This window comes from Neophocaena asiaeorientalis, unplaced genomic scaffold, assembly GCF_003031525.2.
Source record: "Neophocaena asiaeorientalis asiaeorientalis breed wild unplaced genomic scaffold, Neophocaena_asiaeorientalis_V1.1 scaffold118, whole genome shotgun sequence".
Taxonomy (NCBI): Eukaryota; Metazoa; Chordata; class Mammalia; order Artiodactyla; family Phocoenidae; genus Neophocaena; species Neophocaena asiaeorientalis.
The window spans coordinates 1,080,012-1,099,945 of record NW_020175528.1 but is presented as its reverse complement, the minus strand read 5'-3'; the positions used below and the strand labels follow the sequence as shown (position 1 = coordinate 1,099,945).

At 42.1% G+C, this 19,934-nt stretch overlaps 1 protein-coding gene across 1 annotated transcript in view; it reads right to left on the bottom strand.

The window, feature by feature from the left end:
* CLSTN2 (calsyntenin 2) overlaps positions 1-19,934 on the bottom strand; it is a 511,540-nt gene that overhangs the window by 374,944 nt on the left and 116,662 nt on the right. The window contains exon 2 of the mRNA XM_024769029.1: positions 19,535-19,657. Within this exon, the coding sequence (XP_024624797.1) occupies positions 19,535-19,657 (123 nt within the window). The remainder of the gene's footprint in view (positions 1-19,534; positions 19,658-19,934) is intronic.

Genomic DNA, 19,934 nt, shown 5'->3' with positions numbered 1-19,934 from the left:
TTCTCTCTCTTTCGGCTGTCATTGGAGCCAGTGGAGCTGTCCCCAGGTATTCCTCTTACACAAAAAGAAAGATGACTTTGGATTCCTGAGGAAATCCACTAGGATTAACCATCAGAAAGATGGTGCACCTAGGGAGCTGCCCATAGAGTCACATCTATTTCTGAAAACCTCTTCTCCATCATGATGTCCACTATAGGAGGGTGTGTTTTGTTTTGCTCCTGTAAGCTCCATAGTGAGAAGTCCTTGACTGTCTCATTGACCACTGTAATTCACATGCAGTAGACTCTCAAAAATTTCTTTTGAATGAATAAATGAACAAATGTGGGATAGGCAAACATCCCTCTTTGGCAGTGTGCAAACCTCCAAGTGTACCAAACCCACAGTCCTTCATCCTTCACTGCCTGGGTAGCTTAAACCAGAGGACACATGCTGGTGGCCTGGGGCAAAGTTCAGCCACCAGTGTTCTTTAATCTGTAGACTGTCTGCCCACACAGTGCTCTATAAATAAAACTGAATTATTTACTTTTTAAAAAAATTTTGGAAATTTCATACAAAATTCTGGATTTCTGGCTTCTTTTGGAAAATGACAAGACCTGGTAGACTTGGGGTTACACTTACAGAAGAAAATCATTAGACTTTTTCCTATTTACTAAGCATAATTCAAAATCCTGGAGATATATATATACATAGGAAGACTCTGAAAGTTGGAGAGAGGCAAACCAGTTAGGGAGCTTGGGAACCCAAGAAACAGCATGATGGTGAGTTCCCTGGGTTTTCTTTTTGCCTCATATATCCCAAACTTGAAGCCGAAGAAGGCTGCAACTCAGAAATGCAAATAGGCACAGCAAAGAAACAACAAAATCCCAAGCAAAATGTTGCTTTCTCTAGCCAAAGGACCAGAAAAAGTGCTACATAGCAAAACAAATAATTTTCATACAATTGCCACTCTATTCAGATAAATGCTACATAAAAAACTGTGACCTCATCTCTACCCATGCCATAAAAGGCTGAGTAGGGATCCTAGACCTCCAGTCTCATGATGCTGTAATGAGGTACCCCAACATCCTGGCTAAAGTTTTGTCAGGGAGGGTCAAGTAGGGTGCTGGGACTTTCATCCCCAACAGGCAGTAATGACGACCATCCTACAGTGTCAATGAAGACCATGTGGAGAGCCTGGGTGTCCACCCTCACCTGACAGTAATGAGGAGCCCTCCCTGCTCCCCACTGGGATGGCGTCAGAAGAGGCTTAGGAAAGAGTCAGGACTTTTACTGTTGCTCAGCTGTAATGAGGCTGTCTCCACTGCAGTATCACTGGAGACCACGTGGGAAGCTGGAATTCCCTCCCCAACCCAGAGGTAATGAGAAAGCCCCCTCAGGTGTTAATGAAAGCCAAGTAGAGAATCTAGACTCTTACCTCCAGTTGTCAGTAAGGACATGGTGCCCACCCTTCTCTCTTGCTCAGTGTCAGAAAAAGCCAATTAAAACAGATGGTATAAATAAGATTTAGAGTCTCACAGAACAATATAAAAATTTTCAGGTTTCAACAGAAAATCACTCATTATACCAAAAACTAACAAGATCTCAAGCTGAATGAAAAACAGAACATCAATAGATGGCACTGCTGAGATAAAGGACATATGAGAATTATCTGACAAAGGTTTTAAAGCAGGCATGATAAAAACACGTGAATGGTCAATTATAAACAGGCATGAATCAAAATAAAATAGAAAGCCTAAGCAAAGAATTAGAAAACCTCAGTAAAGAAATGGAAGATATAAAGAAGAACCAAATGGAAATTTCAGAAGGGAAAAACACAATGACTTAAATAAAAATCTCAGTGGATGGGCTTATCGAGAGAATGGAGGAAGAAATCAGTGCACTGGAAGAGAGCAAAACAGAAACGACCAATCTGAGCAACAGAGGGAAAACAAACTAAAAAAGATGAGAGAGAGTTACAGAGCTTCAAGGACTCACGACAAAAGATTTAACATTCACATCACTGGAGTTCTGGAAGAGAGGAAAAAGAGAGCAATGCTGGAAAAATATTAAAAAAAAAAAAAGTAATGGCTGAAAACTCTCTTTTGGACAAGAGACACAAACCTATAGATTCAAGAAGTTGAGTGAATGTCAAACAGGATAAACCCAAAGAAGTCTAAGCCAAGGTGACACAATTAACTTCTGAATATATAAGACAGAAAAAATATTGAAAGCAGCCAGTATAACACTTTATCTATAGGGGAAAAACAATTAGAATAACAGGGGAATTTTAACCAGAAACCAAGGAAGTCAGAAGGAAGAAGCACAATATTTTTCAAATGCTGAAAGAAAGTAATTGTCAACCTGGAATTCGATATCCAGCAATAATATGATTCAGGAATGAAGAGGAAATCAAGACACTCTCAGAGGAAGGAAAACTAAGAGAATTGGTCATCAGAATACCTATTCTGAAAGAATGGCTAAAGGAAGTTTTTGAAACAAAAAAGAACCTGTAAAAGAAGGAAACCTGGAACATCAGGAAAACAGAAAGAACATGATAAACAAAAATATGGTTTATAAAGCAGAAACTAACACACCATTGTAAAGCAATTATACTCCAATAAAGATGTTTAAAAATATGGGTAAATATAATAGACTTTCTTGAGTTTGCTAAATTACATTTGACAGTTGAGGCAAAAATCATAACATTCTCTGAGGTGATTCTAAATGCATGGAAAAAATATTTAAGACAATTATAAACAGGGGAAAGTAAGGGGACCTAAATGAGGTAAGGTTTCTATATGCTGTCTGAACAGACAAAATAATGACACCAGTAGACTCTGATAAATTATGTGTACATACTAGCCAGAACAACCACTAAAAAAGATACACAAATAGATACACTCAAAAACACCATAGATAAATCAAAATGAATTCTGAAACACATTCAAGTAGTTAACTGGAAGGCAGGAGTAAGAAAACAGAGTTGCAAAAAGACAGAACACAGAAAATAATAAATAAAATGGCAGACTTAAACCCTAAAAATGTCAATAATTACATGAAATGTGAATGGTATGAATACAGCAATTAAAAGACAGAGATTGGCAGAGTAAATTAAACAAAAGATCCAACATATTGTCTATGAGAAACTTACTTCAAATATAATGAAAGAGGCAGACTCAAATAATAGAAAAAGATATAGCATGCAAACATTAATCACAGCAAAGCAGGCTCGCTATATTAATATCAGATAAAATAAACTTAAGAGCAGAACAATCGGGCTTCCCTGGTAGCGCAGTGGTTAAGAATCCACCTGCCAATGCAGGGGACACGGGTTCAAGCCCTGGTCTGGGAAGATCCCATGTGCCGCGGAGCAACTAGGCCCGTGAGCCACAGTTACTAAGCCTATATGACACAACTACTGAAGCCCACGTGCCTATAACCCGTGCTCCGCAACAAGAGGAGCCATCGCAATGAGAAGCCTGCATGCTGCAATGAAGAGTAGCCCCCACTCGCTGCAACTAGAGAAAACCCACGTGCAGCAATGAAGACCCAACACAGCCAAAAATAAATAAATAAAAACAATTTTTAAAAAGAGCAAACAATTGCTAGAGACAGAGAATGACACTATGTAAAGATTAAAGGGTCAACTCACCAAGAAGACATAGCAATTCTAAACATGTATTCACTAGACAACAGAGCTGCAAAATTTGTGAGGCAAAAACTGATGAAACTGAAAGGAAAAAGATAGAAGTTGAAGCTTTCAACAGCCCTATCTCAACAATTGATAGAACTGGACAGGAAATCAGTTAGGATATAGAAGAAAATCAACAACACTATCAACCAACAGGCACTTTTAGAACACTTCACCCAACAATAGCAGAATATATGTTCTTTTCAATCACCTGGAGAACTTATACAGAGATAGATCCTGAGCCATAGAACAAACCTCAAAAAATTTAAAGGAATTAAATTCATACAAAGTATGCCCTCTGACCACAAAGGAGCCAAAGTAGAAATTAACAACAGAAAGATAACAGAAAAATTTCCAAACATTTGGAAACTTAGCAAAACTCATGGCTCAAAGAGGAGGTCTCAATGTAAATAAAATTAATACATTGAAGTAAATAAAAATAAATCAAAATTTGTACAGCACAGGTGAAGCAGTGCTGAAAGGAAAACAGATAGCATTTAAAGCATACATTAGAAAAGAGAACCTACTAGAGAATGGACTTGAGGATATGCGGAGGGGGAAGGGTAAGCTGTGACAAAGTGAGAGAGTGGCATGGACGTATATACACTACCAAACGTAAACTAGATAGCTAGTGGGAAGCAGCCGCACGGCACAGGGAGATCAGCTCAGTGCTTTGTGAACACCTAGAGGGGTGGGATAGGGAGGGTGGGAGGGAGGGAGACACAAGAGGGAAGAGATATGGGATCATATGTATATGTATAACTGATTCATTTTGTTATAAAGCAGAAACTAACACACCATTGTAAAGCAATTATACTCCAATAAAGATGTTAAAAAAAGAGAGAAAACATCTAAAATCAATAATCTACACTCTTACCTCAAAAGCCTAGCTAAAGGATAGCAAAATAAGTCCAAATGAGTAGATGAAAGGAATGTTAAGATAGGAACAAAAATCAATGAAATAAAATATAGAAAAACAATAGAGAAAAATCAGTAAAATAAGGAGTTGGTTCTTCAAAAAGATTAGTAAAACTGACAAACCTCTAGCAAATTTGACAAAGAAAAAGGAGTGAAGACAAATTTTCAATATCAAGAGTGAACTAGTATATACCATTCCAGGTTCTTGCAGACATTAAAAAGATGATAAGAGAATACTAAAAACAATTCTACACAAATACATCTGACAATTTATATGAGATGGGCCAATTCCTTGAAAAACGTAACCTATCACCACTCGCCCAATGTGAAATAGATAATTTGAATAGCCTTATAACTATTAAGGAAATTTACTTTATAATTGTAAAACTCCCCAGAAAGCATTTTCACTGAAGGACTCTAACAAACATTTACAAAAGAATTAACACCAGTGCTACACAATCTCTTCCAGAAAATAGAAAGGGAGAAAACATTTCCCAATTCATTTTATGAAGATAGTATTACCCTGATATGAAACCAGATAATGGCATCTGGTTTCGCATCAGATGAAGAAAGATGAAGAAGATGACACAAATAAAGAATATGGCAGACTAATATCCCTCATGAATATGGGAGAAAAAATCCTGAATAAAATATTAGCAAATAGGGCTTCCCCGGTGGCACAGTGGTTGAGAGTCCACCTGCCGATGCAGGGGACACGGGTTTGTGCCCCGGTCCGGGAAGATCCCACATGCTGTGGAGCAGCTGGGCCCGTGAGTCATGGCTGCTGAGCCTGTGCGTCTGGAGCCTGTGGTCCGCAATGGGAGAGGCCACAACAGTGAGAGGCCCGCGTACCGCAAAATAAATAAATAAATAAATAAATAAATAAATAATTAGCAAATAAAATTCAGTAGCATGAATTTTACAAGTAGAATTATACACTATGACTAAACAGGGTTTCTTTAGGGATGCAAGGTTGGTTTGATATATGGAAATCAATCAATGTTATCACCATATTGACAAACTAAAGAAGAAAAACCACACATTCATATCAATCAATACCAGAAAAAAATAATTTGACAAAATGAAAACCCATTTATGACAAAACAAGGACAAAAAAACTCTCAGAAACCTTGGAATAGAATTCTGCCTCAACTTGATAAGGAGAATCTACAAAACCCCTATACGTTATATTATACTTATTGGTGAAAGAGTGAATGCTTTCCTCTAAGTGCTGGAACAAGGCAAGAAAATCTTCTCTCATTTCTAGTCAGTGCAGTAAGGGAATAAAAGGAAACAAAACTGTTTCTAATTGCAGATGACATGATTGTCTATGTAGGAGTTCAGCAAGGTTGCAGGACACAAAGCATAACAATAAACATATAAAGGCAATTGCATTGGACTTCCCTGGTGGCGCAGTGGTTAAGAATCTGCCTGCCAATGCAGGGGACACGGGTTTGAGCCCTGGTCCGGGAAGATACCACATGCCGCAGAGCAACTAAGCTTGTGTGCCACAACTACTGAGCCTGTGCTCTAGAGCCCGTGAGCCACTACTGAGCCCGTGTGTCACAACTGCCAAAGGCTGCACACCTAGAGCCGGTGTTTCTCAACAAGAGAAGCCACCACAACGAGAAGCCTGTGCACCGCAACAAAGAATAGCCCCTGCTCGCCACAACTAGAGAAAGCCCGCACACAGCAACGAAGACCCAACACAGCAAAAAAAAAAAAAAAAAAAGCAATTGCATTCTTATACATTAGCAGTGAATACATGAACAACAAAATTAAAAATACAATACCATTTACAGTCGAGCCTTCTTTGTAAATTAAGTTCAGACATTTAGAGTCATGTCTGATAGACTACGTGTGGGCGTGAGAGGAGGGGTGAGTGGAGACACCCAGTGGAAACCAGACAGCAGGCAAGAATATCTGCGCTTGTGAGAGAAAAGAGAAACACTACAAATGAGAAAAAACTCAGATGGTAGAGGGCAGAATCAGCGGCAGAAACTTGAGTGGAAGGTTACGTACCACAGCACAGCTCTGGCCTGCATGGGAACCTATCCTACATACCTAAAGCTTGGGAGCGCCCATCCATCTCTGGGAAGGGAGGACAGAAAGAAGTGTAAACACTAGGAGTCGAAACAACATTTCTGCGGGAACCCTCAGCAAGGGTGGACCAGAAGAAGAGAAAGGCCATTTCCTCCTTGGCTGGGAGAGAGGTGGTGAGGGGAGGTGATGAAGCCCTATTACTGGGCCAGTCAGCATCATGGTGGATCCCTAAGTTCAGTGTTAGAGTAACAAGCATCACAGGTGGGCAGTGATGGAGCACGCACTGGTGGAGGCTGAGAGAATACACACCCAAATGGTATGGCCAGCCCAGGGCAGACACCATAGGGGACGGGAAACAGCACTGAGAAGGATGGCCCAAAGATCGCTGAGGTGGAGGGACAGCAGAGGGGCAGGCAGCAGTGGGGGAAGCTGTGGTGAGTGTTATATCTGGCATCTTACCTATTTAGGACTCTAAGAGAAAGACACAAAAAAGGCAAAGGGCCAAGGGGTGCTCTTGGACACTGGACTTGGGGCCAAAGAGCATCGTGTTTTTATCCTTGCAACCTTCGGCAAAACGGGCCAGGAGTGGGCTTTGCAGATATGCCCACACTTTCCAAATTGGTTTCCTTCTCTGACCTTGAAATTTTGCTATTAGTATCATTAATGTGCAGAAAGAACTCCTGTTACACTGGGATTCACCTTTCTACTAAAAAAACTACAAAGTATTATATTTTAATAAAGTCCCAAGCTGACCGTTGCCAGGGATGTCATTTATCATGGCACTCAGCTGGAACTTAGATAAATAATAATAATTTTTTAAGTTTGTAAATCATATTGAACTTGGCTTAATAGGCCCTCTCTCCAAACCTCTGAAAGGATGGCTCATAAAAAACTAATCAGTTTATACAGACTGTCAAGGTTCATGGAGGACAGCTGGCCTCTGATGCCTCATCGGTGATTACAGGCAGCTACAAGATCATAAAATCGAGCTCTGAACTCACGTCAAGGCATTCAGTGATCTCACGCTGGACACTGTGCCAAAGCAGAAGAACTGAACTATAAATGCCTGCCTGTACTCCTGTTGGAATCTCACAACAAGCTAAGACATTTAGGACTTGCATTCATCCGCCCCTAATTCCTATTAAAGTAAAACCATTGACCTTACAAATCCATGTTCATAATTAATATTTGTGATGGGGTCCGATTCCAGGCCTATTCAATATGGCTACTGCCGTAAGCTGCAGAGATAGCTTCTAGAGAAGGGATTTGAATCAGTATTAACTTGTCTAAGCTTGGCCATTAAACGGTCCAATTATGGACAGTTGCAGCTGGTTTTCAATTATCATTGGTTTCACCGTGATGATCAGCGGTTATGGCTTTTTAAGACGATTTCTTCAGTGTTTTCAAATTCCCAGTGCTTTCTTCTCTATGCTGTTCCCTTATTCTAACTTTCTTGGGCTCTTCTCTCTCCTGTAGCTCAAACAATGCCTCATGCCCTCAATATGGTAAACCACATTAACAGGTGGTTTTTATTCGGCTTCTTTGGTTTTCAGAGACAGAGACATAGTCATCTCAGGGCAGAGTGGAGATACAAGTACAGAGATCAGCAGGAAACCTGGACCACTCGGGAACTGAGGCCACAGTTCCCATCAGGGCCCACTTAAGACTCTGCTCTCTCTGGTCACATCTGTTTCTCCCTGGGACCAGCTGCCTCCTCTCAGTCTGCTGACCAAGCCCTTATACTGTGATTTGCATGTGTCACAGAAGTTTTATCTGCAACCCTCACCCTCCAGTGTGGTCCCTCAGTACTCAGACAGGAAGCCAACTGGCCTACGTGGTCTTTCCTACCCAGGTAGCAGGTCACAGGCTGGAACTAGCCAACTCATCATCCATCTAGAGTCAGATATCCACCCCAGGTCCAATCACAGTTAGGCAAGGGGGCTGGGTCATGTCGCCTGGAATCTGGCCACCAGGGGCAGTGAGTGTGAAAGTACCATAAACATGCTGGCATCACATTTGTCAATAAGGCCATAGATTGGCAGTCCTTTACGCTCTGATGTCTTTGAGCTTGGAGCTGGAAGGGTGCCTGTGCCTTTTGAATTGTTTCTCCAGCAAAAGCAAAGGCTTTGTTTTTGTTTTGTATGTTTCCTGATTTGTTATATAAGGAGCTCTGGACTTTGGACTTCAGTTGGGCCCATTGTCTTTGGCTGAGCTGGACAGAGTCAGGGACACTGACATAGAGATGAATGAAGCTAAGAGTGTCCTCAGGGACTGAGGCCAGGAACTTGACCTCAGGGGCACTGTGCCCACTCCCACTGAGTCCACGAGGCATGGGATGAAGCAGAACCAAATGATGGCAAAACAGAACAGTGGTTAACAGGGAGCAGTAGAAAACAGTGCACTGGGGAGCCCTCCTGCAGAACAGAATCACCCTCAAAATTGGGACACCTGGCGACATTTTTCTGGCAGGAATATCAGGATTGCTACAGGCAAGTCCAGTGATTGCTGTGTGGCTCCCATTTTCCTCCCTTTTGAATCAGAATTTATTGTGTTTTTCCTTTCCCTGGAGGGTGTGTAGGGGAAGATAAATTATCTTTTTAGCTCACAGTTCTCTGGATCAAGAGGAGCTGCGTCCAGACCTGAGGAGGATCACAAAATCCTGGCTTCAAGGTAGATGCCATGACTGGATACCACTTTTGGGAGTCCCAGGATGCAGTGAGCATATTTTGCCTGAAGAGGGATGTGAATAATTGTGGCCTAAGAGTAGTGATAGAATGACTGCACTGATGACCCTAACTTGCCACCTCTCTGTGCCCTTTGGTACTTTGCTCCCACTCTGGGCTTGGCCATGTGACTTACTTACCTAGTGGGACAGTAACAAATTGTCCCAAGTAGCTGCTTGCAAAAGTCCTTGCACATTTCTGTGCTTTTAAGCTTCTCTGCAATCAGCACAGGAATATATATGCTCTGGCTAGCCTGCTGACAAGCCTAGGATTACATTACTCTAGACCAGCCAGCCTACAGCCTGCCCACCAGCTGTCTGCAGACACCTGAATGAGCCCAGCTGGCACCAGCTGAGTCTGACTCAGATTAGCACAACTGCCCAATCAACAGGTAGACTCATGAGAAAGAATGAATGGCTCTTGTTCAATGATCCTAAGTTTTGCAGTGGTTGTTGGACAGCAACACTTAACTGAGATGTCAACTTTACCATTTGGAATGACAACTTCTTTACTACTATGTTCTGAGCAAATTATACAATCTGACTTAACTTCAGTCTCTCCTTCTATAAAATAGGGTTAATGAGAATGCCTATTTCAGAGGATTGTTGTAAAAAGTAAATGATGTAGTGTGTGTAAAACACCTACTACAGTGCCTGCTATGTAGTGTGGGCTCAATAAATGTTAGTTAATTTTCAGTGCTGTGTGCAAGTTGTTTCCTGTACAAGGATGTATGATCAAGGGGACAACTTAGGGGTTAAAATCCACCTCTTTCTCCACTTACCGAGTAACGTGCTCTGGTGCAGGACAGCGTCTGTCTGAAAGAAGGAGCAGCTGTTTCTAACTGGCACTGTTACCATATGGGCTGGCAACAGTCCTGCTATTATTATTAATTTTACTGTTCACTTTTCATCTTGTTTTAGTATACTGTCATTTATTCAGAATCCCAGGAGACTTGAAATTCCTGCATTCAAGGGCGTCTCTCAAGCTCTCTCTCAGGGCCAGCACTCAAGTTCTCCACATCCCTCCTGCTGGGGTAATTAACTTGATCCAGTTTATCAGGACCTTCTCAGTTTTGGCAGTGAAAGTCCCACAACCTAGGAATCTCTCAGTCCCAGGCAAGCCTGCCTCCTTGAATGTCCCTTACTCTTCATCCTTATTGATGGAGAACAGCCCACACTACCCACTGGTTCTCCCTTAAGCCTTAGTTTTACCTGGAACATGACTTCACCTTCACTAGTCTTCTCATCGAGAAGGTCAGGGTCACTGGTGGAGAGCTTCCTACCACCAGTCACCTACCTCCAGTGACCTCCAGTCAGCCCCTGTTGTGGGGATTTACATGGGACCCTCTCCCTCTTCCTCCTCCTTGACTGACCACCCCTTGCTGCCAAGCTCCTTTCCCTGCACTCTGGCTCTAGTCCCTCCTCCAGCCATCCCTTGTGACCATGTGTGACCACACTCACAGGGTCTCCAGCTGCTGCCAAAGAACCCAGTCCAACCAGGCTCCTGTGGAGAGGTCTGGGATACCAGGATTAAGCATAGAATGTGATGGAGGAGAAGTGAGCAGTAGAATCTTTATGATGAGATGGGCCATCCAAAACTTACCAAGGCTGCAATGCCACATGGCCTGAGAGAAGTTAAAACCAACAACAAAAGGCCACGTGGCAGGGGATACACAGACAGACAGTTTCAGCAACACTGAGAGCCACTCTCGGGTGGACCAAGAAAGAGGATAATTAACGAAGAAAAAAGTGGAAGGATTTGTTATAGCCAAGAGAAAAAATTCAGGGCAAAGACCCCAAACTCATGGGCAGCAGAGAACCAGGGAAGCTCCTTATTCTCCCTTTGGCAGAGCAGCTCCACCCTAGAAAGTGTGGCGGCAGGAGTGCTGTGTTCTCTTCTCAGTGAGGTTAGGGCTTTGTGCTCCAAGCTCCCGGTGCCCAGGGATGACTTGATGGCTCCTGTCTACCGGCACTGGAGCTGAGATCTGCCTCCTGAGCTGCCCGGCCCTCAGCAGACAGGAGGGAGATATAAAATGTGTGAAAGGGGAAAATTGGAGTGAGTGCACTGCCTGAGAAGGGATAACCAAGAAAGGACCCCCATTATGCCCCCAACCCCACATCCATCACTGTCAAGGCTGGCAGCTGCCAAGCTGGCAGAAGAAAGAGAACCAAGGAATAGAGATGATCAACACTTCAATTCCAGAGTGATGGATACATCAGGCCTGCCTTTCTCCCAGCCTGCCTCGCAAGCCCCTCCCGCACCAGCAGAATCGGGACCATAGGTGCGGTCCAATAAGCCTTGCTGCTTCTGGGGACTACAAACGGACCTTTTCATCGTCACCCCCCTCCCCGTCCCCCCAGTGATCAAAAGCATCAACTTGACCAGATCTTCTGCCTTATTTACTGGTTGTTGTGCCTTCAGCCCTCAATTTTTTTCAACTTTAAAATAACTTCTGTATCGTTCTCAAATCACATCTTGCCTACAGGTGGAAACGCTTAGATCACATTTATTGTAGTGAGGGGGAGACATTGCCATAGGGATGGAGGCCTGAAGCCTGCAGAGATGGGGACAGGGGACTCTGCCACAGGCTACAGACAGGGGTGGGAGTCCCCTCCAGTCCTTACTTCCCAGTCTAATCTGAACCCCACCATCTGCTCGAAAATTGGGCAATCACAGATCATATCAGCAGAAACATTTGACAACACAATCTCAACCTGTCACTGAAAATAGGACACATCTGTTTATTTTATTTTATTTTTTACTTACTGTCTATGAACTAAACCATAAACATAAAATCCTGACTCCTATGTTTATATAAGAAAGGTATTTTAAGCAAAGTTGCCCATGGCAGTGTAATTTTTTTTAAATGGGAAAATCTTGTAAACAACTCAAATATACAAAACACAGTAGCATGATTAAGCAAACTATGATAAAATTATATGATATATAATTATGCCTACATTTCAGTAGTATTTTGTAGTATTTTTTAATCTGTTTCAATCTGCTTGGAAAATGTTCTGTGCAAAGAAAAAAAAGACTCTGAACCATACATACTATGATCCAAATTAATAAGACCTATGTATCTAGACATGAATAAAAACAGGCTGGCAGGGTTTTAGGAGTGTGGGGATACAGTTTTCTTCTTTATTCTTTTTAGTAATTTTCACATGTATTTGAATGAGTAGAGGCTGGTTCCTGTATATGCTAGATTCCAACTCTGTGTGTGAGTTATGTGGCTACTTCCCCAAGGCAGTAGCCCACATTGTAGATTCCGGAGCTAAGTCTAAACCTGATTCTCTGCAGGCCCTGCTATGCACTGACCTCTGGCTGAGGCCAACTGAATGCTCAGGGAGCAGGGTGGGACACCACCGTCTGGCCCTCAGGAATGACCCCCGCGGCAACCAACTTGGAATGCAAAGGCGCATCCGTGGTGAGGCTGACACAGACGGCCGCTCTGCTGCCAGGACCACAGCTCAGAGAGCCGTGGGGCAGGACAGACCGAAGATGGCTGTGTCCAGTGCCAGTGATCCCGAGGTTGCTGGATGGGGCAGTGGGGCCTGGATGTGACCGTTGCCTGGTATCCACGTGGTACTCAGCCAAAGACCTCTTTTATGGTTTTTTGCCACTGCCATAAATGACCTAAATACTTATTTACTTACATTTTTCTTTAAATTTCTTTAAATTTTTCTTTAAGTTTTAAAAACTTCATTGAATTTATTTAAAAAGAAAACTGAAAAGCCAGCAATATGTGCCTCAGATAGAGCGTAATCTAAATAAAATACAACAGAATGTTATTAAAACTCTAGCGCAACGCTGTTGCCTACGGAGTGCTATTGGGATAGCGCTTGCTCTATCTCTGTCAAAAAGAGAGATTAGCAAGTGTTTGAGAGGTACTGAAGACATCTTGAGCCTCCCAAATTGCACCTCTCTCCTTGACATAATCAGAAAGATTAAAAAGTTAAAAGGGAATGGATTAGCATGGAATTCAACTTTCTTTAACATTATGTCCGGGTACCATGGAAATCTACTGCCAGTGACATATACCTCAAACACCGGACAATTGGCAGAGGGGAAAGAAGGAAGGACTTAGAGTCTGAGGGTCTGGAATTGAGTGACAGGGCTGGTCTGTCCTTAGCTTGGTAACCTGGAGCAGTTACTTAATTTCTCTAAGTCCCAAAGTCCTTATTTGCAAAACTGAATCATAATAGCTGACCTACTTTTTCCACAGGGTTGGTGTGAGGCTTGGATGTAATTTTGTATGTGCAGGAGCTGGCACACACGTGTGTGTGTGTGTGTGTGTGTGTGTTTGTAATAAAAGGGCACGTGGTCTGCGGCAATCTGAAAGTATACCTTGCAACGAATAGGTTACTCCACAGGGATAAATGATAGGTAGAATGTAAGGGGACGTTCATTTTCAACTAACAGTTACAGAGTTCTGCACAATTCACAAACGACTTTCCCCTGCATTAGTTAACCGGTTGTCCCCAGACTGCCACATAACCAAACAATACAGGCAACGTAGCTTGGTGGTGCAAGTGGGTGACGGCATCAAGCCTTCAGAACAAACTCCAAGCTTACTTTTCTTCTGTCCTTAACATCATCATCACAGATTTTAATCACACCGTTGTAATCAACCTAAAATGAATAAAACATGGCTATCGATGATAATGAGAACTATCATTGCTCTGATTACTCTCATTACTACCCTTGCTAGGATTATCAGAGCTATGATACACTGGACATCTCCTGGCTGCCAGCACTCTTGGTACTTTGCATTAGTATCTCATTTAATCCATGTATTAAGCCAGGAATAGGTACTGTGTTTACCTCCATTTTAAATATAAGGAAACTGCCCCTCAGAGGAGTTCAGGACCTTATCTAAGACCGTATAGCTGGTCAAAGGCAGAGGCTAACTGTGAAACCATGTGTGTCTGCTCAGAGCCTGGGACTGCTCACAACCAGGATTCCCTTTTCGCTCTAAGACACCATCGCTGTACAAACCTCCAGGGAGGATCTCTGCCATTGGGCAGCTTTGGGGCCCAAAGCACAAACAAGGGTCCTGGGTGAGTCCAAAGGCAAGGAGGCAGATAGATGGGCAGATGCTGCACAGAACAAGGAGGACCCATGGAGACAACCATGGAGGAAAAAGCAACTTCTGCTACAACCGGTTAATCAAACCAGGCCAAATCATGCCCCAGGCAATTTTCTGGGCAGCCTTCAGAGAGTCACCCAGGCTGGGAAGCCAGTCAGTTGTACCTGATCATTCTCTGTAGCCCTGTGCTCCCCAAAGATAAGTCCAGACTGGCCCAGTGTAGACAAATGAGCAGTTCTAGTACTTCTGAAAGGCAATCTAATTCCCTTCAAATTTAAAAGTTTCCACGGTTTCCTAACAGGCCTCAGTGGGGCTCATGTAGAAATTAATAAGTTCACAGTGTGCCCAGCTTGCTTTCATTACTATTTTTTTTGCCAAGCAGTGGACAGAATTTGCATTATGACTCAAGGATTTTTCTGTATGTGATTCTCTAAGATCATGTCCACTGAGCTCAGACACCGGGTTGAGAACTGAGTCAGGTCTCATGGACTTGACTGAGGTCTGAGGGAGGTTTCACTGACTGAGAGAGAGCGCCAGCTGGGTCAGGAATCAAACACAAATATCACAGGGAAAGGGAATTCACAGCAAGGATGAAAGCCCTGGGCTCCAATCCCAGCCCCACGGCTAGCCTGCTCTGGGATACTGAGTAACTTTCTTGGGCTCCCTATGAGTCAGTGATCTCCTCTATGAAAGGAGAAGAGAGAAGGATCATGAAAAGTAAACTCAAATCTACAAAACTTCTACTATATCTTGAATCTTTGCAACATGCATCCTAGACATTCTTTAAATTTAATCAACACAGCAACCCTGGGAAGCTTATACATTTATTCCACAGATGAAAAGAGTGAGACTACTGTAATTGGTGAATCCATCTTATTGCCAGGAAACCACACCATCAGAATGAGGCATACAGGGTCAGGGAATGAGAGACGTGTGTGAATGTGATCGCAAATGCACACAACTTCTCTGGAAAGCATTTTAACAGGTTTCAGAACTTTAAAATATTTGACCAATTAATTCCAATTCTGAAATCCATCCAAATGATAGAATCAGAAATGTAGACACATATTGTAATAAAAAAGACTTGAAATAGACAAATTGCCAGTCATCTGACACCAGTCTGAATGGCCATCATCAAAAAGTCTACAAGTGATAAGTGCTGGAGCAGGTGTGGAGAAAAGGGAACCCTTGTGCACTGCTGGTGGGAATGTAGATTGGTACAACCATTATGGAGAACAGTATGGAGGTTCCTCAAAAAATTAAAAAAACGAACAACCATAGGATCCAGCAATCTCACTTCTGGGTATATACCCAAAGGAAATGAAATCAGGGTCCTGAAGAGATTATCTGCCTTCCCATGTTCATTGCAGCATTATTCACAATAGCCAAGATACGGAAACTACCTTCTGTCAACAGATGAATGAATAAAGAAGATGTATACAGACATTATTCAGCCATGAGAAAGAAGGACATCCTGCCCTTTGTGACAATATGGATGGACCTTGAGGGCAGCATGCTAAGTGAAATGTCAGACAGAGAACGGTAAATACTGTATGATATCACTTATATGTGAACAGTGAAAAAGCTGAACTCATAGAAACAGACAGCAGGATGGTGGTTACCAGGGGTTGTGGTGGAGAAACGTGGAGATGTCAGTCAAAGGGTACAAACTTCAAGTTATGAGTTTGGGAGATCTAATGTTCAGCATGGTGATTAGAGTTAATAATATTATATTATATGGGCTTCCCTGGTGGCGCAGTGGTTGAGAGTCCGCCTACCAATGCAGGGGACACGGGTTTGTGCCCTGGTCCAGGAGGATCCCACATGCCGTGGAGCGGCTGGGCCCGTGAGTCATGGCCGCTGAGCCTGCGCGTCTGGAGCCTGTGCTCCACAATGGGAGAGGCCACAGCAGTGAGAGGCCCGCGTACCGCAAAAAAAAATAATAATAAATAAATATTATATTAGATACTTGAAAATTGCTAAGAGAGTAGACCTAAAATATTGTCACCACAAAAAGAAGTGGTAATTATGTGAGGAGATGGAGGTGTTAGGTAACACTATGAAGGGGTAATCATTTTGCAACATATAAGTGTATCAAGTCAACACGTTGTATGCCTTAAACTTACACAATGCTATATGTCAATTATATCTCAATAAAGCTGGAAAAAAATAAAAGAATGGTAAACTATAGAATATTCATTGAGTTGGAAATCATGCAGCCATTTAATGAGATGCAGAAGAGTATTTAATAAAATGGTGTATATTCATTAGTAGGAAAAATAAGTTATAATATTGAATATAAAGTGTATCACTATTTTTGGATTAAAACAGAGTAACAAAATGACTGGAAAGAAATACACTAAAATGTTAACAGAGACTCTCTCTGGGGGTAAGAAGATTTCACATTTTCTACAATAAGCACATTGTCGTAAGCAGGAGATATATAACAAAAGCTATTTTATATCCCCAAATTTTATATTTATCCACAAAATTCAATCATGATTTTTATTTAAATGAGTGATATTGTAGGTAGGAAATTTTTCTTAAAAAGTTTTTAAAGAGGGAAAATCTCAAGAGAAACAACACAGAGCAAAAGTGATACGGGTGGAACCATCCCCCCATGAGCTTATAGCTCATCTCACTGGCTAAGCTGGAAATAAAGACCACTGGGATGAGGGTGGAAAAACTGACACACAATACTAGAGCAGTTGATAAGGGGGGGACCAAAAGCTGCAGTTGACTTCAAGAAGTGATGGAGCTGGCAGATATGAATTTTTCAATTTTATGAGAACGATAGGGATCTGAAATAAATCTTCAGTATTTTATTTTTAAGATAAATGTTTTAAGATAAATGTTCTTTGCAGCATGCATGGCTGGTTAGTGTCTGTGTCCTGTCTCAGAGCCAATCATAAATAACACTGAGAAAAATAGCTTTGACCATTCTAAAAAGCACCTTTACTTTTTACCCTTAAGAACTTGGAAGATTATATTTTGATGCATTAAGCTAGATTTTTTTTTTTAACGTAGCTGCCAATATCAGGCGGAGTGTAGAGATTGTCTTCAGATGGAAATAACTGCTCAGGGCTTCGCTTAGAAGCAAACCTTAGTTTCAAGAGGTGTCAGAACACCTGCGGTCACATCTGATGGTCTGAATACAACTTCAAGTTTAAAAGTATTTGATGGATTTAGAATTGAAGGAAATCCTTCCATCAATCTTCAGGTGAAATGATTAACTGTCCTTCAGGTCGCCAACCAAGGAAGGTAAGTGTTTGTAATCCAAACTTTCAAATAGCAGATTTGTTTGAATTTTTTTTTTTCCATTTTAGTCTTTACATTAGAGTTTATAAGTTTACTGTAGAACAGCTTGTTCAACGACCTCAGTTTCCTAGTACACTACTGGATGAGAACAGGGCTACACTGAGACGGACACAACGAATAAACAGACACATCCCTCACTTTTAAAGTGTTAGCCTCACTACCTTACAGTGACTTAAAAGCATCTGTTTAATTCATCAAGATAAACCAGAATCCTGCAGGTTTTATGCAAACTTTCCCAACTTCTAAATGCTGTCTCTATTTCATTTTTTAAAGCACACAGTGCATGCCAGTCCAAACATTCCCATGACCCAAACATTTTTGCTAGTGTTTGTTTTAAAATCTCATTTCCATGGGGTTGGTGAGAATTGCTGGTTAACCTCAGTATAGTTATATCCAAGAAGGGGATGAGTTGGAATATTCCCAGGCTGGTAAAGAAGGTCTGGGGAATACACCTCATCTACTGTGGAAAAGACAGCATGTGATTCACACTGCCAAGTGGCCTTTGGTTGAGCTGGGACCTCTGAGGATGGATGGCTGGAAGATGTATGGAAATGTCCCAACTCTAAACACCATGGAAGTCACAGTTAGGTACCCTTGGTGGTTATCATTCTACATAAAATAAAGATTAAGCCTTCTTCTGAGAGTCTAGAGTATCTCCCCCATGCTCTGTGAGAATGCTTATGGGTTTGTCTTCACATAAGGCTGAATTTCCCCATTTAACTCACCCCCTCACTCCTTACTTTATAATGTTCTGTAATGAAAAACAGGACTTCACAGAGCTTATCTCTTAGAAGTGTGAAAGAGTCATTTTTTTCTGCCCAAGTAGCTCATAATGTAACAGACAAACTGTCAGAAAAACTAGACTTCATCATGGTAAAAACCTCAGCCTGGCACCCATCAATCATAAAGCAATCTTCCAGAAATCTTGAAAACCTTCATTAAATTTCCTGTCTTTCTTCTGACAGTTATAAAATATTAACAATATCACTCATGATGTAGGCATCTTCAGAAATTCTTTGTCCAACCCCTCCCCGCCCCGCCCCGCCATCACCCATCCCCTTTTCTTTGCCAAAATCTATGGAAACGTGAGACACAGCCATCTTCTTTCACACACCCCTCCTGGGATCTGGCCCTTGCAGGAGGTTAGAGGAGGAAGCAGTGGTCATCTTGATGACAATGAGAAGGCTCTCAAGCTGCAAGGGCAAATGGCACTGCCTCCAGATTCCTCCTCTAAAAGCCACACCCAAAAAAAAAAAGCCACACCCATTTTGAAGCTCAAGGGCACAAGTCTGTCCTACCCTGAGCAAATAACTCCCAATCCTTTTTTCTTTCCTTTTTCTCTTGTCAACCTACCAAGTTACAAGTCTTCACCTGTTCATGATACGTGGGTAGTGGGGACAGTGGTTTATACATCTTCTCGTGTCGATGAGAAGATACAGAATTTTCCCTCTTTCTAGAGGGAAAATTCCCCCACAGGCCTTGCTGGCCCAGCTTTTCCAACTCCAGAGGCCACTTCAGCAATATACCATCTCTCACAACAAGAAGATATAAGGGTCTTGCATTGCAGGCAACACCAAGGAGAAAAACCATAAGGAGATACAGAATCCACACCAGGAATCAGAAGAAGCTTACAGCTTTGAAAGCACAAGCTGATCTGTGAGAGCCACAGGTGGTGACAAGAGCAATGAAGCCCAAGCCTGGGTTTCGTGGGGGTTTCCTGACTTGTCTCCCAAATGAGCAGAGCCCAACCATGCTAAGCTATCATCTCACCTGCAAAAGGAACCGGTGCATCTTTATCCAGGGCGACAAGTGGTGGGTCCAAAATGACTGTGGCATTGTTCTCTGTTATGACCCCGTGATACGAAGTCTCAATCCATGGCTTGTGCTTGTTCACTGGAAAACGATGGAAACAAAAAGATCGACTTTTAAGATCATTATTTGAATCCATAATAATATTATGAATATTGCCCGAATCCCATGATTTCTATTTCTAGATGCCCAGTATAGATATTTAAAAAAATTAATCAAAAGCTTTAATTCTTAAATGCTACTATCTATTCAGACATGTTTCAGAGTTAAAATCCATTATCAATCAACAAACTAGCAGATTACAACTGCGTGCTGGGATCGCTGACCTCAATCTTATCCAATCCATCATTAGGAGCTGTTA